Source organism: Phyllostomus hastatus, unplaced genomic scaffold, assembly GCF_019186645.2.
Source record: "Phyllostomus hastatus isolate PE091 unplaced genomic scaffold, TTU_PhHast_1.1 phas_scaffold_78, whole genome shotgun sequence".
In the NCBI taxonomy this organism is placed as follows: Eukaryota; Metazoa; Chordata; class Mammalia; order Chiroptera; family Phyllostomidae; genus Phyllostomus; species Phyllostomus hastatus.
In genome coordinates, this window is record NW_025334041.1 from 85,694,746 (window position 1) to 85,710,493 (window position 15,748).

Consider the following 15,748-nt stretch of genomic DNA (forward strand, 5'->3'; position numbering starts at 1 on the left):
GGGAGGAAGGGAGGGAGGGAGAGAAAGAGAGAGAGAAACATCTTTCAGTTGCTTTCCATATGTGCCCCGACCAGAGATCAAACCCAAAACCTTTGGGTGCATGGGAGGACACTCCAACCAACTGAGCAACCTAGCCAGGGCCCGAGTTTCTTCTTATTTCTCAGGTTTTTCTGTGAGTCTTCAGGATTTGGAAAGAAGGAGCCACAATATTATAACCTTTATATACATTACATAGATTTTTATAGTGTGAAATATTTTACTATAAAGAATACACTATAGTCACACCATGGAATACTACTCAGCAACGAAAAGTCAACTGTTGAGACATGCCACAATGTTGATGAAACTCCAGGGAATTATGATGCTGAAAAAAAGGATGCATGCTATATGTTTCCATTTACATCACATTCTTGAACTGACAAAATTTTGTGAATGGAGAACAACTTAGTGGTTGCCAGGGGTCAAGTGGGGAGGGGGAGGGAGTGTGAGGAAACCAGGGCAGCTGAGGGTCTGTGTGGGTAGGGACTGCTGTGTGTCATGACTGAGGTGGTGGATGCCGAACCTGCACATATGATCAACCTGTACAGGACTAAACTCACATACACACACATACACACACACACGTGAAAACAGGAACAGGTGAAATGGGGGAACTGGAAAGACTGACGGACTGTGTCTGGGTTGATATCTGAGTTGTAGTATTGGGGGAAATGGGATTTGTTTGCAGCACTTCTTACAACTGCATGTGAATCTATAGTTGTCTCAATAAAAACTGTAATTGTTTATTTTAAAAAAAGGAATAGAGTTTTTTATAAGGGGGGGTCTGGGTTCCCCACATTTGCTAATGGGCAAGACAGGAGTCTGAGAGAGATGAGACTCCCCCTCTATACCTCTGTCCCCTCATCTGCACCCCACTTCCACCCCAGCTCCCATCCCCCCTCCCCCCGACGGGGGACTTCTCAGGACCACTTAGAGATGAGGCCTGTTCTGGAAGCAACTGACCTCAGGTCTTGTCTGCATAACCCATCCTACCCTGAGTCCTTTGTCTCTGTCTCCTGAGACGTAGAATATTGGTTGCTCAAGTTGTCTGTATGGGGCTCCAGCTAGGCTCCAGAGAACAAACTGTGATGTAGGATGGGACGTGCTTGGCAGTGGAAGTCTGTGAAATGTAGCCCGCTGGCTTTGTATGTCACAAACTTCCCAGAGGAGGCTCGGCCTCACCGCCCTCCCTTCACACACAGTTCTAGGTTTCCTGCCAAACCAGTGTTGGCAGAGGTGACAGGTGGTAGCATTGGGAATTCTATGATTATTTGAACACCATTGGCCTAGCCCCTCATGACCAAAAGCATGTGCCAAGTGCCCATAATCCCCAGAGACTCTTTGTGTTCCGGAAGAGTGGAAAGGCTTCAGTCAGAGAGAACTGGGTTCAAACCCCAGCTTGGCCTTCTCTGAGGCCCCTGACCCCTGGGAGTTTTGGCCTTTATAAAGTTGGTGTAGAGTTTATCTTATAGGGTGTTATATAGTTAGCTAAGGTGATGCTCCTCCTTTTCTTCAGATTCCGGGAGATGACAGCCTAGAAGGTAAGTCCAGGAGCTGCAAGGAAGGAAATGTAACTGCAACTCTCCCACCCCTGATACTGCCATTAGGTCCCCCAAACGGCAGTGTAGACTGAACCACTGGAGGTTTTATAGGGCCTAGGGACTCTCAAGAGATGTCAGGAGACTAGAAGCAGACAAGCCAAGGCCCTGATGGGAAAACTGCAACTGCCTGTAGCTGGGCCTCCCCACTGCTGCAGCACTGCTTAACCTTAGCCCTCAGGCACAAACCTGGGTGCCAAGAGGAGGATGTGTTTGATTGAAGTGGAACCCTGAAAAGACTGAGTTCACCTATAAGTGGCCTATTAGATCAGGAATGGGGGACTGAGACAGAAATTCAATTTAGTTGTGAGAAAATCATCGCATTTTTTGCAGCCTGAGCTCGTAGTCTGTAAAAAACTGGGCTTGCTACACGGGTACCCACTTCCATGCTGTACTTTACACAGATAGACACCAACCTCAGACCTTCTGAGCAACATCTATCCAGTGTGTGCTGGTGTGTGTTCACCAGGCAGCTTTCTGCAAAAACAGTTAGCAAGCTGATTCTGTAGCAGCTGATGATCTCTGTGTTGTAAATACTCCCACCACAGCAGTTTACAGCTACCAACGTGATATCACCGAATGGAAGTTAAAAAGATGTGGACAAATGGGAGCTAATGCCAGCCAGCTCTGGCACAATGCTGCAAAGTGACATTTATACATCTGTGCATCTGCTTGGAAGTGCCCAGAATTGAAATTCTAACTCTAATTCTGTGCATACACTAGTACAGAAAAAATGTACAAAGACATAGTTTCCAATACATACACCTGTGCACACATTTAGTTACTTAGGAACATACAAAGACAAGTTCAAATATAATACATGTAAATTGACACAAGCCAAAATATGCATATATCAATAAATGCACACACAGGCACACACTCAGGAAAAGGAAATGAACCAACCTGATTTTCTGGGTTTACTGGCCTAAGGCTGCTCACCTTTCAGAGCCACTTTGGCTCAAGGCAGAGGAGACTTGAGGGGCAGACTATTTCCAGTCAGTGATCTATATCTCCTTCTAGACTCTGGGGCCCCTGTGCCCTTTCTCGGTTACCCCTGGCAGTCCTGCAGGTCTGGGAGAGTCCTTCCCTTACCTTACAACTACCAGCCCCAGAAACCCACTCCACCCTTTTTAGTAAGGCAGCCCCTTACTCTTCTTTCACTGTGGGAAAGCCAACCCCTGCCTCTCTGTCCTCATCTCAGATCAACAGAGCAAGAGGTCAATGTGACTCTCCACTTGGCTCCCTCCCCATGACTTCTGCTCTTCCCTGTCCCTTATTTCTTCCTTATTTCTTTCTTTCCTGGACCATTGCCCCAGCTTTCTAAATGTCTCCCTATTCCAGGCACTTCCCTCCCATTTGTCTTGCTATAATAAACCTGCCAGATTAATTATCCCAAAGCACAGCTCTGAGGTCATACAGGTACTGGCAACTTCCCCATGCGGGACAGAGTAGGGCTAGATCCATTTGAGGTTCCCTAGCCACTTGTCCAACTCCTGCTTCCCCAGTTTAATTTTCAATTCTCTTGTCTTTGAACGTCTTTCTCTCCCAGTCTGGTCTGCAAATCGTCTCTGCTACAGAGTCTGCTAGCTGTCTTCTTTAGTTCACGGTGGGGCATTTGCTACCTCTCTTAGTTGTGGTACAGTGCTTCATAGTTTATGAGCACTCTCAAAATTATTTGTGGACCTCCTATCATGTGCCCCATACTGAGGTTAGCCCTGGAAATACAGCAGTGAGTAGAAACAGATGTGGTTGTGCTTTCATGAACCAAGGCCACATAACCCATTGAAGTCCTCTGCTCCAAAAACAAGTGGATTTGGAAGGGAAGTGTTTTTTCCACTGTCCCTCTTACCCGCTCTCCTACTCCCATGGAAAGATGGCCTCCCTGGAGTCATGGGGACAAAGTAGCGAAGACAGAGAACAAGGCTTTCACTTTCAGATTCTTAGGGAACTTTACTAACCTCATGAGCATCACAGGAGCAGCTGCTGGGATTTGCAAGCCCAGCGCAAGTGGGCATTAAACACTTATGAGGCTGTATAGAGGTTAGCACGAGTCTAACCTCTGGTCTGGAGGGCAACATCTTTATTCCTCCCCATTACAGTGACTACTCATACCCATAATCAGCCACTCTGTGTGATCCTTGGCTAATTACTTTGATTTCAGAGCTTTAGTTTCCTCACTTGTAACATGTAGTTAGAAATCTCTGTCATTCTCATACTGTTGTTAGAATGATCAAATGAGATGTTAGTACATAAAAGAGAACTATAATGTATAACATAGTATTATTATTGATCTTTTACTCAGTGCCATTTCTTCTTTAAAGCAGTCCTGTGCCATTACTAATTTCATATAAACAGGCCCTTGGGGACTCTGAAACATTCTGGTCTGGACGGACAGGAGACAAGGCACAGGCCACTGCCGCACAACGGACACACGTGAGCCACAAACATGCGTCACATGTACACTCTAAAATTCTCTAGTACCTATACTTAAAAGAGATAAAAACTGCCTGGCAAAATTCATTTTAATAACATATAATTTTAACCCACTATCTCCAGAATATGTAATTCACATAAAATCATTGGCGCGATTTTTACATTGTTTTGGTGCTACATCTTTGAAATCCTGCGTGTATTTTACACGTACAGCACATCTCATTTGGGCTAGCCACATTTCAGGTGCTCAGTAGTCACATGTGGCTGCCATGTAGGACAGCACGCGCTAATTAATAATGTATATAAAAATTAAAGATCTTTGGAGTACTTAATGGTTTCCAAAACTCTTGATATTTAAATCCCATCTTGGCCTGACTAGGCAGATGTTTATCATCTCCACCTTGTAGATGAGCAGAAGCAACAGCAATAATGTGTAATGCACCCAAGGTTATCAGCTAGTAAATGGTGAACTCAATCCTTGTCTTCACACTTGACATTTTCTCTTTGGCTTCCTTTTCTAAACAAACAACACAAAGGGAAACTCGAATATTACCATACATACATGTCTCAAGATAATTGCACTAGTGCCTGAAAAGGCACAGTTCTTTCAAAATCCACCTACAATCCCCTCCCTTAAAAAATCATGCCCAGTTTAACTCTGCCATAATCCATTAGCAGCATTATTCTAAAAGTATGTGTGTGCCGCATCAAGCACCTTCAGTTCTGATGTGCTATGGATGTAAATGATGTGATTGGGCACAAAAAATCCTACTCCTCTCTCTGATATTCTCTCTGATATAGTGACTTAACTTTTTAATTACTCTTGGAGGTGACATTGTAGTGTTTCAGCATTCCAAATAAGTGAGAAGTGAAGCAAAGACTCCTCTCTTCTGGTTTAAAAAGCATATACTTGCCAAATATTTACACCAAAGCATAACCAGACCAAGATGGCTATCAGGAAAAGGGGTTCCTAGTGCAGGATTTCTCCGTAAGAAGACAGCAGGCACATAGGGGTACCGGGACAGGCCAGTTTGAGAACTGCCCTGCGAAGGCCAGTATTTCCAAAGAGATGTGAAGGGCAGCAGACCACCCTCCTGACCAGTGAAGCTGCCCCTCACCAGCTCAGAACTACGAGCAGAAGCCCTAGCTTGACTTCCAGACCTGGCTAGTTTTTTCCCCCTTGGCAGGGTGGTGGCTGGAGGGCAATATAAGGCTTGTAAAGTTGTATAAGCTAGCTTGCCTGGTAGTCTAGTTTCCACAAATATCTTGTCAAACAAACTCAAAAAGAGCCTGGAGGATTTGCTAGAAATAAATTATACAGATTTATTCAAAGGTCTTGGAGTTTGCAAACCGGGAACACAGCTAGGCAAAATCCCAGAAGCATTCCAAAGAAGAAAAGTCCAAAGTTCTTAGAGTAAAAAAAATATACTCTTGAGAATTATCAGTCCTGTATTCTTCACCTTAGGATTGGTCCAGGACAGACAGGCATCACGCAGCCAGACTGACAGATGCCAGGTGGTCCAGAAGATGGATGTCAGGAGGTCTGGTCATACCCAGCGGTCTGGATAATGGATGTCCGGTGAATACATATGCGAGTCCTTCACGAGGTAATTAGAGGGTTACCTGGAGTCCAGATACATGTCCAGACACTGAGGCAGGACTGCGACATTTAAAAAACTTTAAGTTCCCAGGGTAGTTAGAATAAGAATGAACTCTTTTCTTATGCCTCAACCTTCGTAATATTAATTTTAGCAGCTTGGTTAAAATTACTCTATTTTATATATTCCCTATCTTCACTCCTTTCCTCATTTCGTCCCCTCCCCGCCCAAGAACTAAACCGGGCGGGTAGTAAAAGCTAAATCCCACTTCTCTGGACCAAGGACAGGGCAGTCTCCAGGGCTTTTCTCTTTCCCCAGCCTGCTTCTATACACTCCTGGTCATGCTGCAAGTGCAGCGGCAAGTGGGCGTGGGAGTTTGTGTGCACGTACAACTTTTGCTATCGCCAGACGGGTATTGGATTGAACATTACTTTTTTTTTGAGGCCCTGCGATGCCCCCGGCTTAGGTACGAATCTACTCCATACCCTGGGGAAGAGAGGTATCTGCGAGTCACTAAAGGTCTACGTGGCTCCAGAGCAGTGCGCACGCGCGAGGTCAGGCTGCCAGAAACTTCCGGGTGCTGAGGGGCGGGCAGAACAGTGACGCGTCCAGCGTGTCCGCCCCCGACACCCGTTTGTGGCACCTCCGCTTAGGATCTGGTGTCCATCTCCGGAAACAGGGGCCAGGAGGTGGGGTCCGGAGGAGCCACTAAAAGTTGCCGCGGCCCACCCCGAGAGACCCGCCCCAGCAGTGCCAACCTGGGGCAAGCTGAGGCTCGCTGGGCCACGCCCCCCGCGCGCGCGCACTCGGATTCAGCTGGTCCGCCCCAGCGTTCACGTGATGCGGGGCGGTGCCGAGTGGTAGGGCGGGAGGGAGGTAAGGGCCAGCGGGCCGGGAGCAGACGGCGGGATCTGCTGCAGCACTAGCATCAGAATGGCCGCGCTCTACGGGGGTGTAGAGGGGTGAGTGCAACCCGGCGGAGGGAGTCTGGGAGGGGCGTCCTGGAAGCGGCTTGGGCCTACCCTCGTCCGAGGGCGGGAGGAAAGAAGGCCGTAGGTAGGCTGGTGGCCTCCCGTCTCCGAGTCCGGCCACTTTGGGCTTTTGGGGCCCGGGGTCTTGCGGAGCAGGGTTCTGTACACGCGCACAGTGCTTCTGCGCGCGCGGATGTGTGCCTTTCAGGGGCTCTGCTGGTGTCACAGCCACACCCCGGGGGGGTCCTTTGTGTTTCACGGCGGAACCACGCCCCTTTTCCCCAAGAATGACCCACTCCTCTGTCCCCCGCTGGAGATGCTCTTTTTCCCCATTCCCAACCCAGAGAGTTTTGCAGAACAGGTGTCAGATGTGAAGTTGCTGGACTGGGGGGAAGGGAGAGGGACTAAGATCTTTGCAGGAGGGTATCTGGGAGCTGGAACAGCTTAGAGCCCCTGAAACTCTTTCTCGTCAGCACTCCAGGCTTCTCACCGTAGACAGAACCCAATGCATTCTTGCATTTTTCCTGCTCAGAGCTTGTCTACTGGACTTTTTGTAATAGCTCTTCCCCTCGGTATGAATATAGGCAAGACTTTTGCTCAGCATGGGCTTCAGCTACCACATGTGTATAAAGTGAGAGGAAAGATGACAGAGATGATCGCCAAGTCCCCTGCCAGTGACAACATTCTGTGAATCTGGGTGTGCCAGATAGGGCATATTAGAGGTTGCTGCTATCTCAGCCAGGTAACTTATGAATCTGAGATTGGGTTACTTCTGGCAGCCACATCTCACTGCTGACTCACAGACCCCAACGTCTTTTTTCACATGCATTGTTAAGGTTGATATCCCCCATTGTGTAACTACTGCCCTAGAAAAAAATAAGTACAGGAGTTTGCATTCATTCCTGTTATATGTATAAGAGATTCTTTTTGGTGTTGAATCTCATGCATTAATTACCCCTTGAAACTTGTCATTTTTCGGTTTGGTCTTCAGGTCTTCAATGTCCTCTTCTGATTATTACTAAAAGTACTGATCAGTAAAGACACATACATCACACCACCAAAGACCTCCCTCCAAACTACTGTTTTCCCCAGTAATAAGCATTTGACCATTTAGTTGCTTAAGTGGATATATACTCTCACTGCCATCTGGTCAGTGTTTCACAAGAGTGTCTTGGAGACCTTGGCAGCTAGAGCTGGATCCTGAAAGGCAGCCTTTAGCTTTTGTGAGAAGCACAGAGAGACGCCATTGTCTTTAACCACATTTACTGAAGAGTAGCTGGTGCTAGGCATGAGATGTATGAATGATCTGGAGCTTGTAGACAGGAAAACAACTGGATACACTGTTAATACAGAGGAATCCTTAAAAGTTATGGGGACACTGACCAGGCTTAACTAATGCTGATATGTGGGTGGGCCACACATGAGAGGCTTCAAGGGCTAGCTGATGTATAAGTAGGGCCTTGTAGGATAAATAGGACATCCTCAAGGGAAGCTGTCCAGCAGCACAGCCAACACCTAACCACAGAGGTGCGTTTGAGAATGGTGACTGGGTTTGCTGAAACAGTCTCTGTGGTACTGGGCTCTGTGACAAGGATTGCACAAGCTTAGCTCTTCCTTCAGGTTTTTCTGAGCAGGACTGAGTGCCCCCTTGTGTTCTGTAGGGGAGGAACACGGTCCAAGGTCCTTTTACTCTCAGAGGATGGGCAGATCCTGGCAGAAGCGGATGGACTGAGCACAAACCACTGGGTAAAGGCCACAATGAAGGGACCAGTGGGCTTGATTGTGGTTTTATGCCCTGTAATTCCTGTGGAGGTGGTGGTTGGGAACCCATATAACAGCCTGTAGGGGCAGCAAAGTTTGTGCAGGCCTTTATAACTCCTCCTTCCCTTGGTTGGGGCTAGCTGATCGGGACAGACAAGTGTCTGGAGAGGATCAACGAGATGGTGAACAGGGCCAAACGGAAAGCTGGGGTTGATCCTCTGGTACCTCTACGAAGCTTGGTGAGTCTGGGGTAGAGAGTGGGAATTAAGTTACAGCAACACTGAGAAAGCAAATTTGAACTAAATGAGTCTGATGACCTCCACCGCAGAGGGAAAGACCTTGGGGGCTTGGGCTGTGGTCTAGAAACTCACGTGATCCATTTGTTCATGTGGCATCAGTTGTCATTACAAGTCACAACAATTGGAACACAGGGCTTTGGAGAGTCACTGGGACCTTGATTTGTCACTCAATGTCTGGGTGACCCTAAGCAGGTTACTTACCTTCTCTCAACCTCAGTTTTCTCATTTGGAAAGTGCAGACAACAGTAGCTACCTCAGAGTTGTTGGGAAAGTAAAATGACATGATACCTCCCGAAGTGGTTGGCAGAGACCTTGGCTACTGAGACCCTGGCTACTCCCTGGACATGTCCTCAGTGAGACGTTCTGCAGGCACAGCCAAACCCCACGTATTCCAGGCCAAGCTTTTCTCTCCTCAACTTGCTCCTCTGCCTGATTTTTCTGTTAATGGCACTAATGTTGTCCTAAGCTCCAAACTTGGCATTGTTGAAACTCCTCTCTGTCTATTTCCAGTCCAGGTTCTTCTTACAGCCACAACCTTCCAAGGGGTCATCATGTGGGGTGAAAGGAGGACTGAGGCTGGATAAACAGGGCCCAGATGTAGAGAGCAGGGGGCAGATAGCAGGAGGGGTGAGGGTGGAGAAAGGAGCTGGGTCTGGGGCCCTGCTCGCTTGCTCACCTCCCCCCTGGCCTAGGGCCTATCCCTGAGCGGTGGGGAGCAGGAGGACGCGGTGAGGATCCTGATGGAGGAGCTGAGGGACCAATTTCCCTACCTGAGTGAAAGCTACTTAATTACCACCGACGCCGCTGGCTCCATCGCCACAGCTACCCCAGATGGTGAGGAGGTGGAGGGAGGGGTGAGGTTGAGAACTCTTTTTCTTGGGAAGGCTCCTTAGATGTAGCTGGCAGAACTTGTCTTGAAAATATCTGGAAGTCAACCTCTATCATTTCCCCACTACCCCCTCTTTTAATTAGCTTAAGTCCCTGCCGGAGTAAGGACTGGCTAGGAGGGAGGGCAAGAGGGTATTTTGATGAGAAGCAAGAAGTGGAGTCAGACTTAAGGCTCCATCCCAAAGGAAGGACGTCCTGAGGCTGGCTGAGGAAGGCAGTAAGTGCTGAGAAGCAAGTTTGAGGGAGCGCCAATAGGAGTGTAGAAAGCATTGGTACCACAAGATTGGCATTTAAATATCAGTTCCTGTTTTCCCAGCTGCAACGTCTTGGATAAGTTACAGAACTCTCAGAGTTTCAATTTCCTTATCTATTAAGTGGGGGGTAATTGTATTGATAAAGTGGTTTAGAGTATTGAATATCACTGAATAGGGCCTACCACCATCCCTGGCACATAGTAGGTACTCAGTAAAGCAGGTAGTCACTTGAAGGTTGGCGAGGCAAGGAGACACAGGCTCATATTCATCTCTTTCCCCCAGAGGAGGGCTGTATATGATCAGGGTTTCTCTGAGAGCCAGGCCCCCACCTTCAGCAGGAAACTAGCTAGCTCAATTTTCTTTTCAAGGCTGGGTGGTGATTCCTTGGCCAGGGTTGGTTTCTGTCCTGTCATCAGTCAGAAGCTGTGTGCTCACTCTGTGCAGGGCACACTGAGCCTCCTGTGCCCTTTCCCCAGGTGGAATCGTGCTCATCTCTGGGACAGGCTCCAACTGCAGGCTCATCAACCCTGATGGCTCCGAGAGTGGCTGTGGCGGCTGGGGCCACATGATGGGGGACGAGGGGTCAGGTGAGCTCATGCCGACTGGGCCCGGCTCAGGGTCCTGGACCCTTCCCTTTCTGCAGCTCTCTACCTTCTCTCCTTTGCCCTCAGCCTGCTGACCCTTGGGACTTTTCTGGGGACAGTTCCTGAATCTGATGGTCCTGAGTACAAAATAATGACTGAGACAGCATAGAGATGCAAATGCTGGACAAGTGGCTGGCCTTGTTCTTCAGCAATGATTTGCACCAAGGATTCAGGTTCATGCCTCGGCATAATAGCTGTTGACTACCCATGTTGACTTTTGGAGCTCTGGGGAAGAATTGACACTATGAAGGTTAAGGCAGTAGAGGTCAGGAGATGCTGTACTAGTCTGCTGGTGGGAAAAGGGTATAGCAGCTTCTCCCACTGTCACTTCTTTATAGACAGCACATGTACATTTTCATGGAAGTCCTTGGGGTCCAGTTCGTCAGTGATCCAGTGATTTGTGTGACAGTTGACTGAACTTCTCTTTAGTTTTGGGTAGCAGCTGGTGTGACTCCGTCACCTGTTCTGTCTTCCCCCTCCAGCTTTCCCTTATGTGAATCAGTCAGATACACTTTAGAGGCCCTCAGGCTGGGAATGGAACACCTAATTTGCTATAATATACAAGCTGATCATTAACCCTGTATAGGTCTGGGTTTTCTTCCTCGTGAGCTCAGGGAGATTGCCCCATCTCCTAGCTTTTTCTGCTCTCCACAGCCTACTGGATTGCACACCAAGCAGTGAAAATAGTGTTTGATTCCATTGACAACCTGGAGGCAGCTCCTCATGACATCGGCTTCGTCAAACAGGCCATGTTCAACTATTTCCAGGTATTCTCCCCCACCCCCAGTAAACATGCACACCTGGGCTAGGGCAGTGGGAGGCTGAGCAGCAGGGGAGAAGCTGGGTGAATTAAAGGAAAGTTAGGCTGAGTCATGGGTCAGAGCTGGAGGATGGAGAAGTCATAGGTGAGGACAGGATTCGGAATGATATGGGTGGTTCATGCCAGGAGGGTGTCAAGGGTGAGGGAGGGGTAGGCTGGAGACAAGTGGTTAGCCCGATTTCATTCTTGGGCAGCTAGACCCTGCGGGCAGGTGAGGGCAGATGACATTCTAAGCTGGAGTGAGCAGTGCAGGGTGAGATCAGGAAACAGTGCTCACAGACACAGAGATAGCAGCTAAAGTCTGCACAGATGCGTCAGGCAGTGAGCTGCTTCTGTATGGGTGAGGGAGGAGAACCACTAGGAGGTAGGCAGGGAGAATTCTTAGGAGGTGCAGCCTCCTGCCCAGGCTATCAGGGATTGACTTTCCTTCTTCTCTGAGCCATGCTTATCCGTAGTGGGTTTGGGAAGGTGGGAAGAGGAGAAAGAAGACAATGTTTATGTGACAGACATCTCTCTGGATGAGGGCCACTTAGGTGGGCTGGAGCCGGGGCCAGGGAAAGAGGTTAAAAATGCTGGGAAATAGGACCTGTATTCTCAAGGCTCAGAGGTTGATGATTGTAGTGAAACTGGCCTGGGCCAGGCTGAGGAACAGGGAGAGAAATCACCTTCTATAGCAGCTGTGGTAGGAAGTGGAGTTAAGGCATTCTGACACAGCAGATTGGTTCTAAACCCCAGTGACATGTCTGCCATTCCCTCTCTTACCCTTTGGTCATTCTTTTTTTTTTTAATAAATTTTTTAAATGAAGTAAGTCATTTTTTTAAAGATTTCATTTTATTTATTTTTAGAGAGGGAAGGGAGGGACAGAGAGAGAGAGAGAGCGAGCATGAGAGCGTAAGAGAAACATCAATGTGTGGTTGCTGGGGGCCATGGCCTGCAACCCAAGCATGTGCCCTGACTGGGAATCGAACCTTCGATGCTTTGGTTCACAGCCCGCACTCAATCCACTGAGCTACGCCAGCCAGGGCCCTTTGGTCATTCCTATAAGGTCATTACAAAGACTAAATGAGACAGTCTGTATAACATGCTTATTACTACATTGCTGTAGGTGCTCAGATTTTAGCAGCCCCCTCTTCCTCCACCTTAGTAACATATCTGGGGAATGAATCGCTGGTTCCTCAGGACCTTTAGAGGTGTTACTAGTGGGTTCATTTGTTGAGGTGGAAGAAGGACCTTCCGTGGTCCAGATACAAATACGTAGATTTCTTGGTTCAGGACTTCTCAGGCGTTAGTTTGCTAACGTGCGTTGTGAATCTCTAAGGAGAGTTAGAATGTGCAATAGTCTTCAGACTCCTCTGACCACAGAAAGCTTTTCAAGAGCACCTCAAGGAACGACAGAGCACACTTTGGTGAGCAGAGATCTGTGCTCCGTGCAGACTAATCTGTAAGGAGCAATGGAGTTCGTGTTGGGGGAAACAAAGAACTTTTCTCAAATGAGAAATCGTAAATCCTCACACCCTCTAGAGCTTAAAAACAAAACAAAACATTATTCCAGCTTTTCAAACAGTAGAGACATCAAGACGGCCAACTTAGGTGGGCCGACTGGGAATCTTCCTTTGCTTCTGATGACTGTCTTGTGCCTTTTCTCCGCCTCTCAGGTGCCAGATCGGCTGGGAATCCTCGTACACCTGTATAGGGACTTTGATAAATGCAGGTTTGCTGGGTTTTGCCGGAAAATTGCAGAAGGTACTAGAGGTGGGGCAGGGTTTTATCTGGCTTCCTTCCCCAAAGACCCCCAGGTGGGAAGTGGGTGGCGTGATGGAGTAAGGCTCAGATGGCGCCTGGAAGCCAGTTCAGTCTTCCTTTGACCAGTGACCTCCCTTTGACCAGTGCCCCCATGGGCCTTGGCACCGGTGGGCCTTGAGGTGGAGGCAGGACACGTGGACATATTGACGGTTGTCTATTCTATGTTTCTCTTGACAGCTGTTGTGGCTTGTGCGGGCTGTGCGTCTGTGACTGAGAAACTCATGAATCAGTTGTCCTTTGGGCAGATCTTTAACATTTTTTTTTTATAAACCAATGACACCCAAAGAACTAGGGGATCCTAGAGAGGTTAGGCATATTTGGTTGGGTGTCAGGAAAAGCTGAACCATAGGGCTTGCTTATCTGCACATTACTCTTTCTCCACTGTATGGTCCATACTCCCTTAATTTGGATTCCTGCAGACTCAGGGCATTGGAAGGTCCTCTGAGGCCCTCCTGGACTGAGGCCTCTTCAGAGCAGAGCTGAGAAGGGGCTGACCAACAGCAGATCACTGGAGGTGGATGGGGGTTCCCAACAGGAACACCGGCCAGCTGCTCAATAGGGTCCTGGGTCCCCAGAGCTGAGAGGCCCCCAGGGACAGAACTCAGTAACTCTGTGTGAGCTGGAGTGTGAACCAGGTGCCAGTGTGCTGCTCTAGTGGTGCGCTTCCCTTCCCAAGTGCATGGAATGAGCCACCTCCAAGGGTAGAAGTGCCTGGTGGGGGTTGGGGGGTAAGGGTAGAGTGGCAGCTTTGGAGGCTTACTTTTACCCACATGCTGTGAGGTGGCGTCTGTTTCCTGGTTGAGATGTAGCTGCTGCTGCCCTGCCCCAGAGAGTGAGGACGGAGGAGCACTGGTGGCTCCCTGGGTACTCACCCTCCCTTCCCTCTTCCCTCCCCCAGGTGCTCAGCAGGGAGATCCCCTCTCCCGTTACATCTTCAGGAAGGCTGGGGAGATGCTGGGCAGACACGTTGTGGCCGTGTTGCCTGAGATTGATCCGGTGAGTTGAGGTGGGAGATGAAGGCTGGGAGCTGCTGTGCAGGTTTGGCCCTTGCCCATGAGGGGCGACACTGCCCCTCAAACTCTGTAAACTGGATATGATTTTAAGTGAAAACTCAGGTTTGAGAAATATTTTTTAGAATGTCTAGAACACAAACAAGTTTTTGGCCCAGTGCTTCCCCTCTGCGGCTCATCCGCAGCCTTTGTGTAGCACACACTGGTTCGCTGCGGTGCCCGTGCTGCCCCTCTCGGTCACGCGGGTGCCTGTGTTCCTCTCTCCCTGCTCCTTCCTCTGTGGTTGTTCAACGCCTTTTGAACAAGCTCTGTCCTCTCTGTCCCTTGTCTTTATGAATCTCCCTATTTTCCCTCCTTTTTTTCTTCTCTGAAGTTCACCTTCTGGTTCTCAACTAGAGGGAGCGTAAGTGGGATAGGGAGCACTGGTCTTAAGCAAGTACCCACTTCAGCATTGGAGAGACGTGGTCACCCCCATTATCCATTTCTGCTTTCTGCCCAGGTCTTGTTCAAAGGCGAGATTGGCCTCCCCATCCTGTGTGTGGGGTCTGTGTGGAAGAGCTGGGAGCTGCTGAAGGAAGGTGAGTCTGGGATGGGGGCAAGGGTGAAGGATGGTGCTGGAAAAGAGGTGGCTCAGGAGAGCTGCCTGCTCTAGGGAGGACGTGGGACCTGAGGCCTGGACAGGCCACTGATGCCTCCGTTCAAGGCCCTCAACCTTCAGTCTGCCAGGGAGCCCTTTACAAGGTCCCATCCAGCTCCTTGGAGCTCTTACAAAGATGTTCTTTTCCAAAGGATTTATTACGTAAGCACCACTTTTTAAAAATTAAAGACAAATCTAACTTAAAATCAGAGCTTCTGACCAGCATGTGGTGATACCCCTACGCAACACAGTCCTGGTCAGAAGGAAAGAAATGTGCCGCCTTTGCCCTTGCTGCCTTGTTTTGGGCAACTGTGGTTCCCATTAGACATTCTGAAGTAGCCCAAGGACCCCTGGTGCTACCTCGGAGTTCCTGGCATTGGGCGCTGAGAGGCAGCCCGTTTCAGCACTGGCCTCGCCACCCTGGTGCACCACCTGTTGGGGATTTGGCATGTGGGCCACTCTAGGCCCCCTACAGGAAAACCCCAGGGCCCAGGCCTTATCTTTCCCCACCCTGGTCTCTATCACAGTGTCTATCTCATCAATGTCCTCTGTGTTCTTTCCCTCCAGGGTTCCTTTTGGCGCTGACCCAGGGCAGAGAGATCCAGGCTCAGAACTGCTTCTCCAGCTTCACCCTGATGAAGCTGAGGTACTCCTCCGCCCTGGGCGGGGCCAGCCTAGGGGCCAGGCACATCGGGCACCTCCTCCCCATGGACTACAGTGCCAATGCTGTTGCCTTTTACTCTCACACCTTCTCCTAGGGGGCTGGCCCTGGCTGCACCCCCTCCATGCCCCGTGGACATTGGGTGCTGGAACAGAGGGGGCCTTTTTCCTGTTTCCTTTTTTTTTTTTTAAGAAAAACACGTATAGAAGAAAATAAATGCACTTTACCCACTCCCCAGTTGGATTGTGTTGTAAGGCACACTTGCTGTGTACATTCTCAGTGTACCTGCCTGCACGTATCCCCGAGGGTTCAGGAATGATTTTAACTCAGA

General features: G+C 49.1%; 1 protein-coding gene across 1 annotated transcript; it reads left to right on the plus strand.

Annotated features, from left to right (window-relative positions):
• The first annotated feature begins 6,482 nt into the window (after window positions 1-6,482).
• On the plus strand, window positions 6,483-15,654 carry NAGK (N-acetylglucosamine kinase). The gene is made up of 10 exons (XM_045826980.1): window positions 6,483-6,630; window positions 8,301-8,385; window positions 8,541-8,639; window positions 9,392-9,533; window positions 10,318-10,428; window positions 11,140-11,252; window positions 12,962-13,049; window positions 14,008-14,105; window positions 14,619-14,697; window positions 15,324-15,654. Exons 1-10 carry the CDS (start codon window positions 6,602-6,604, stop codon window positions 15,512-15,514), a joined length of 1,035 nt encoding a protein of 344 aa, XP_045682936.1. The 5' UTR covers window positions 6,483-6,601; the 3' UTR covers window positions 15,515-15,654.
• The last annotated feature ends 94 nt before the right edge of the window (window positions 15,655-15,748 follow it).

Excerpts from the sequence above, each read along its gene's own strand:
- NAGK (XM_045826980.1), top strand. The coding sequence starts at position 6,602 with ATGGCCGCGCTCTACGGGGGTGTAGAGGG. Across the intron at positions 9,534-10,317 it reads CGCCACAGCTACCCCAGATG|GTGGAATCGTGCTCATCTCT; the intron begins GTGAGGAGGTGG and ends CCCTTTCCCCAG. Across the intron at positions 10,429-11,139 it reads GATGGGGGACGAGGGGTCAG|CCTACTGGATTGCACACCAA; the intron begins GTGAGCTCATGC and ends TGCTCTCCACAG.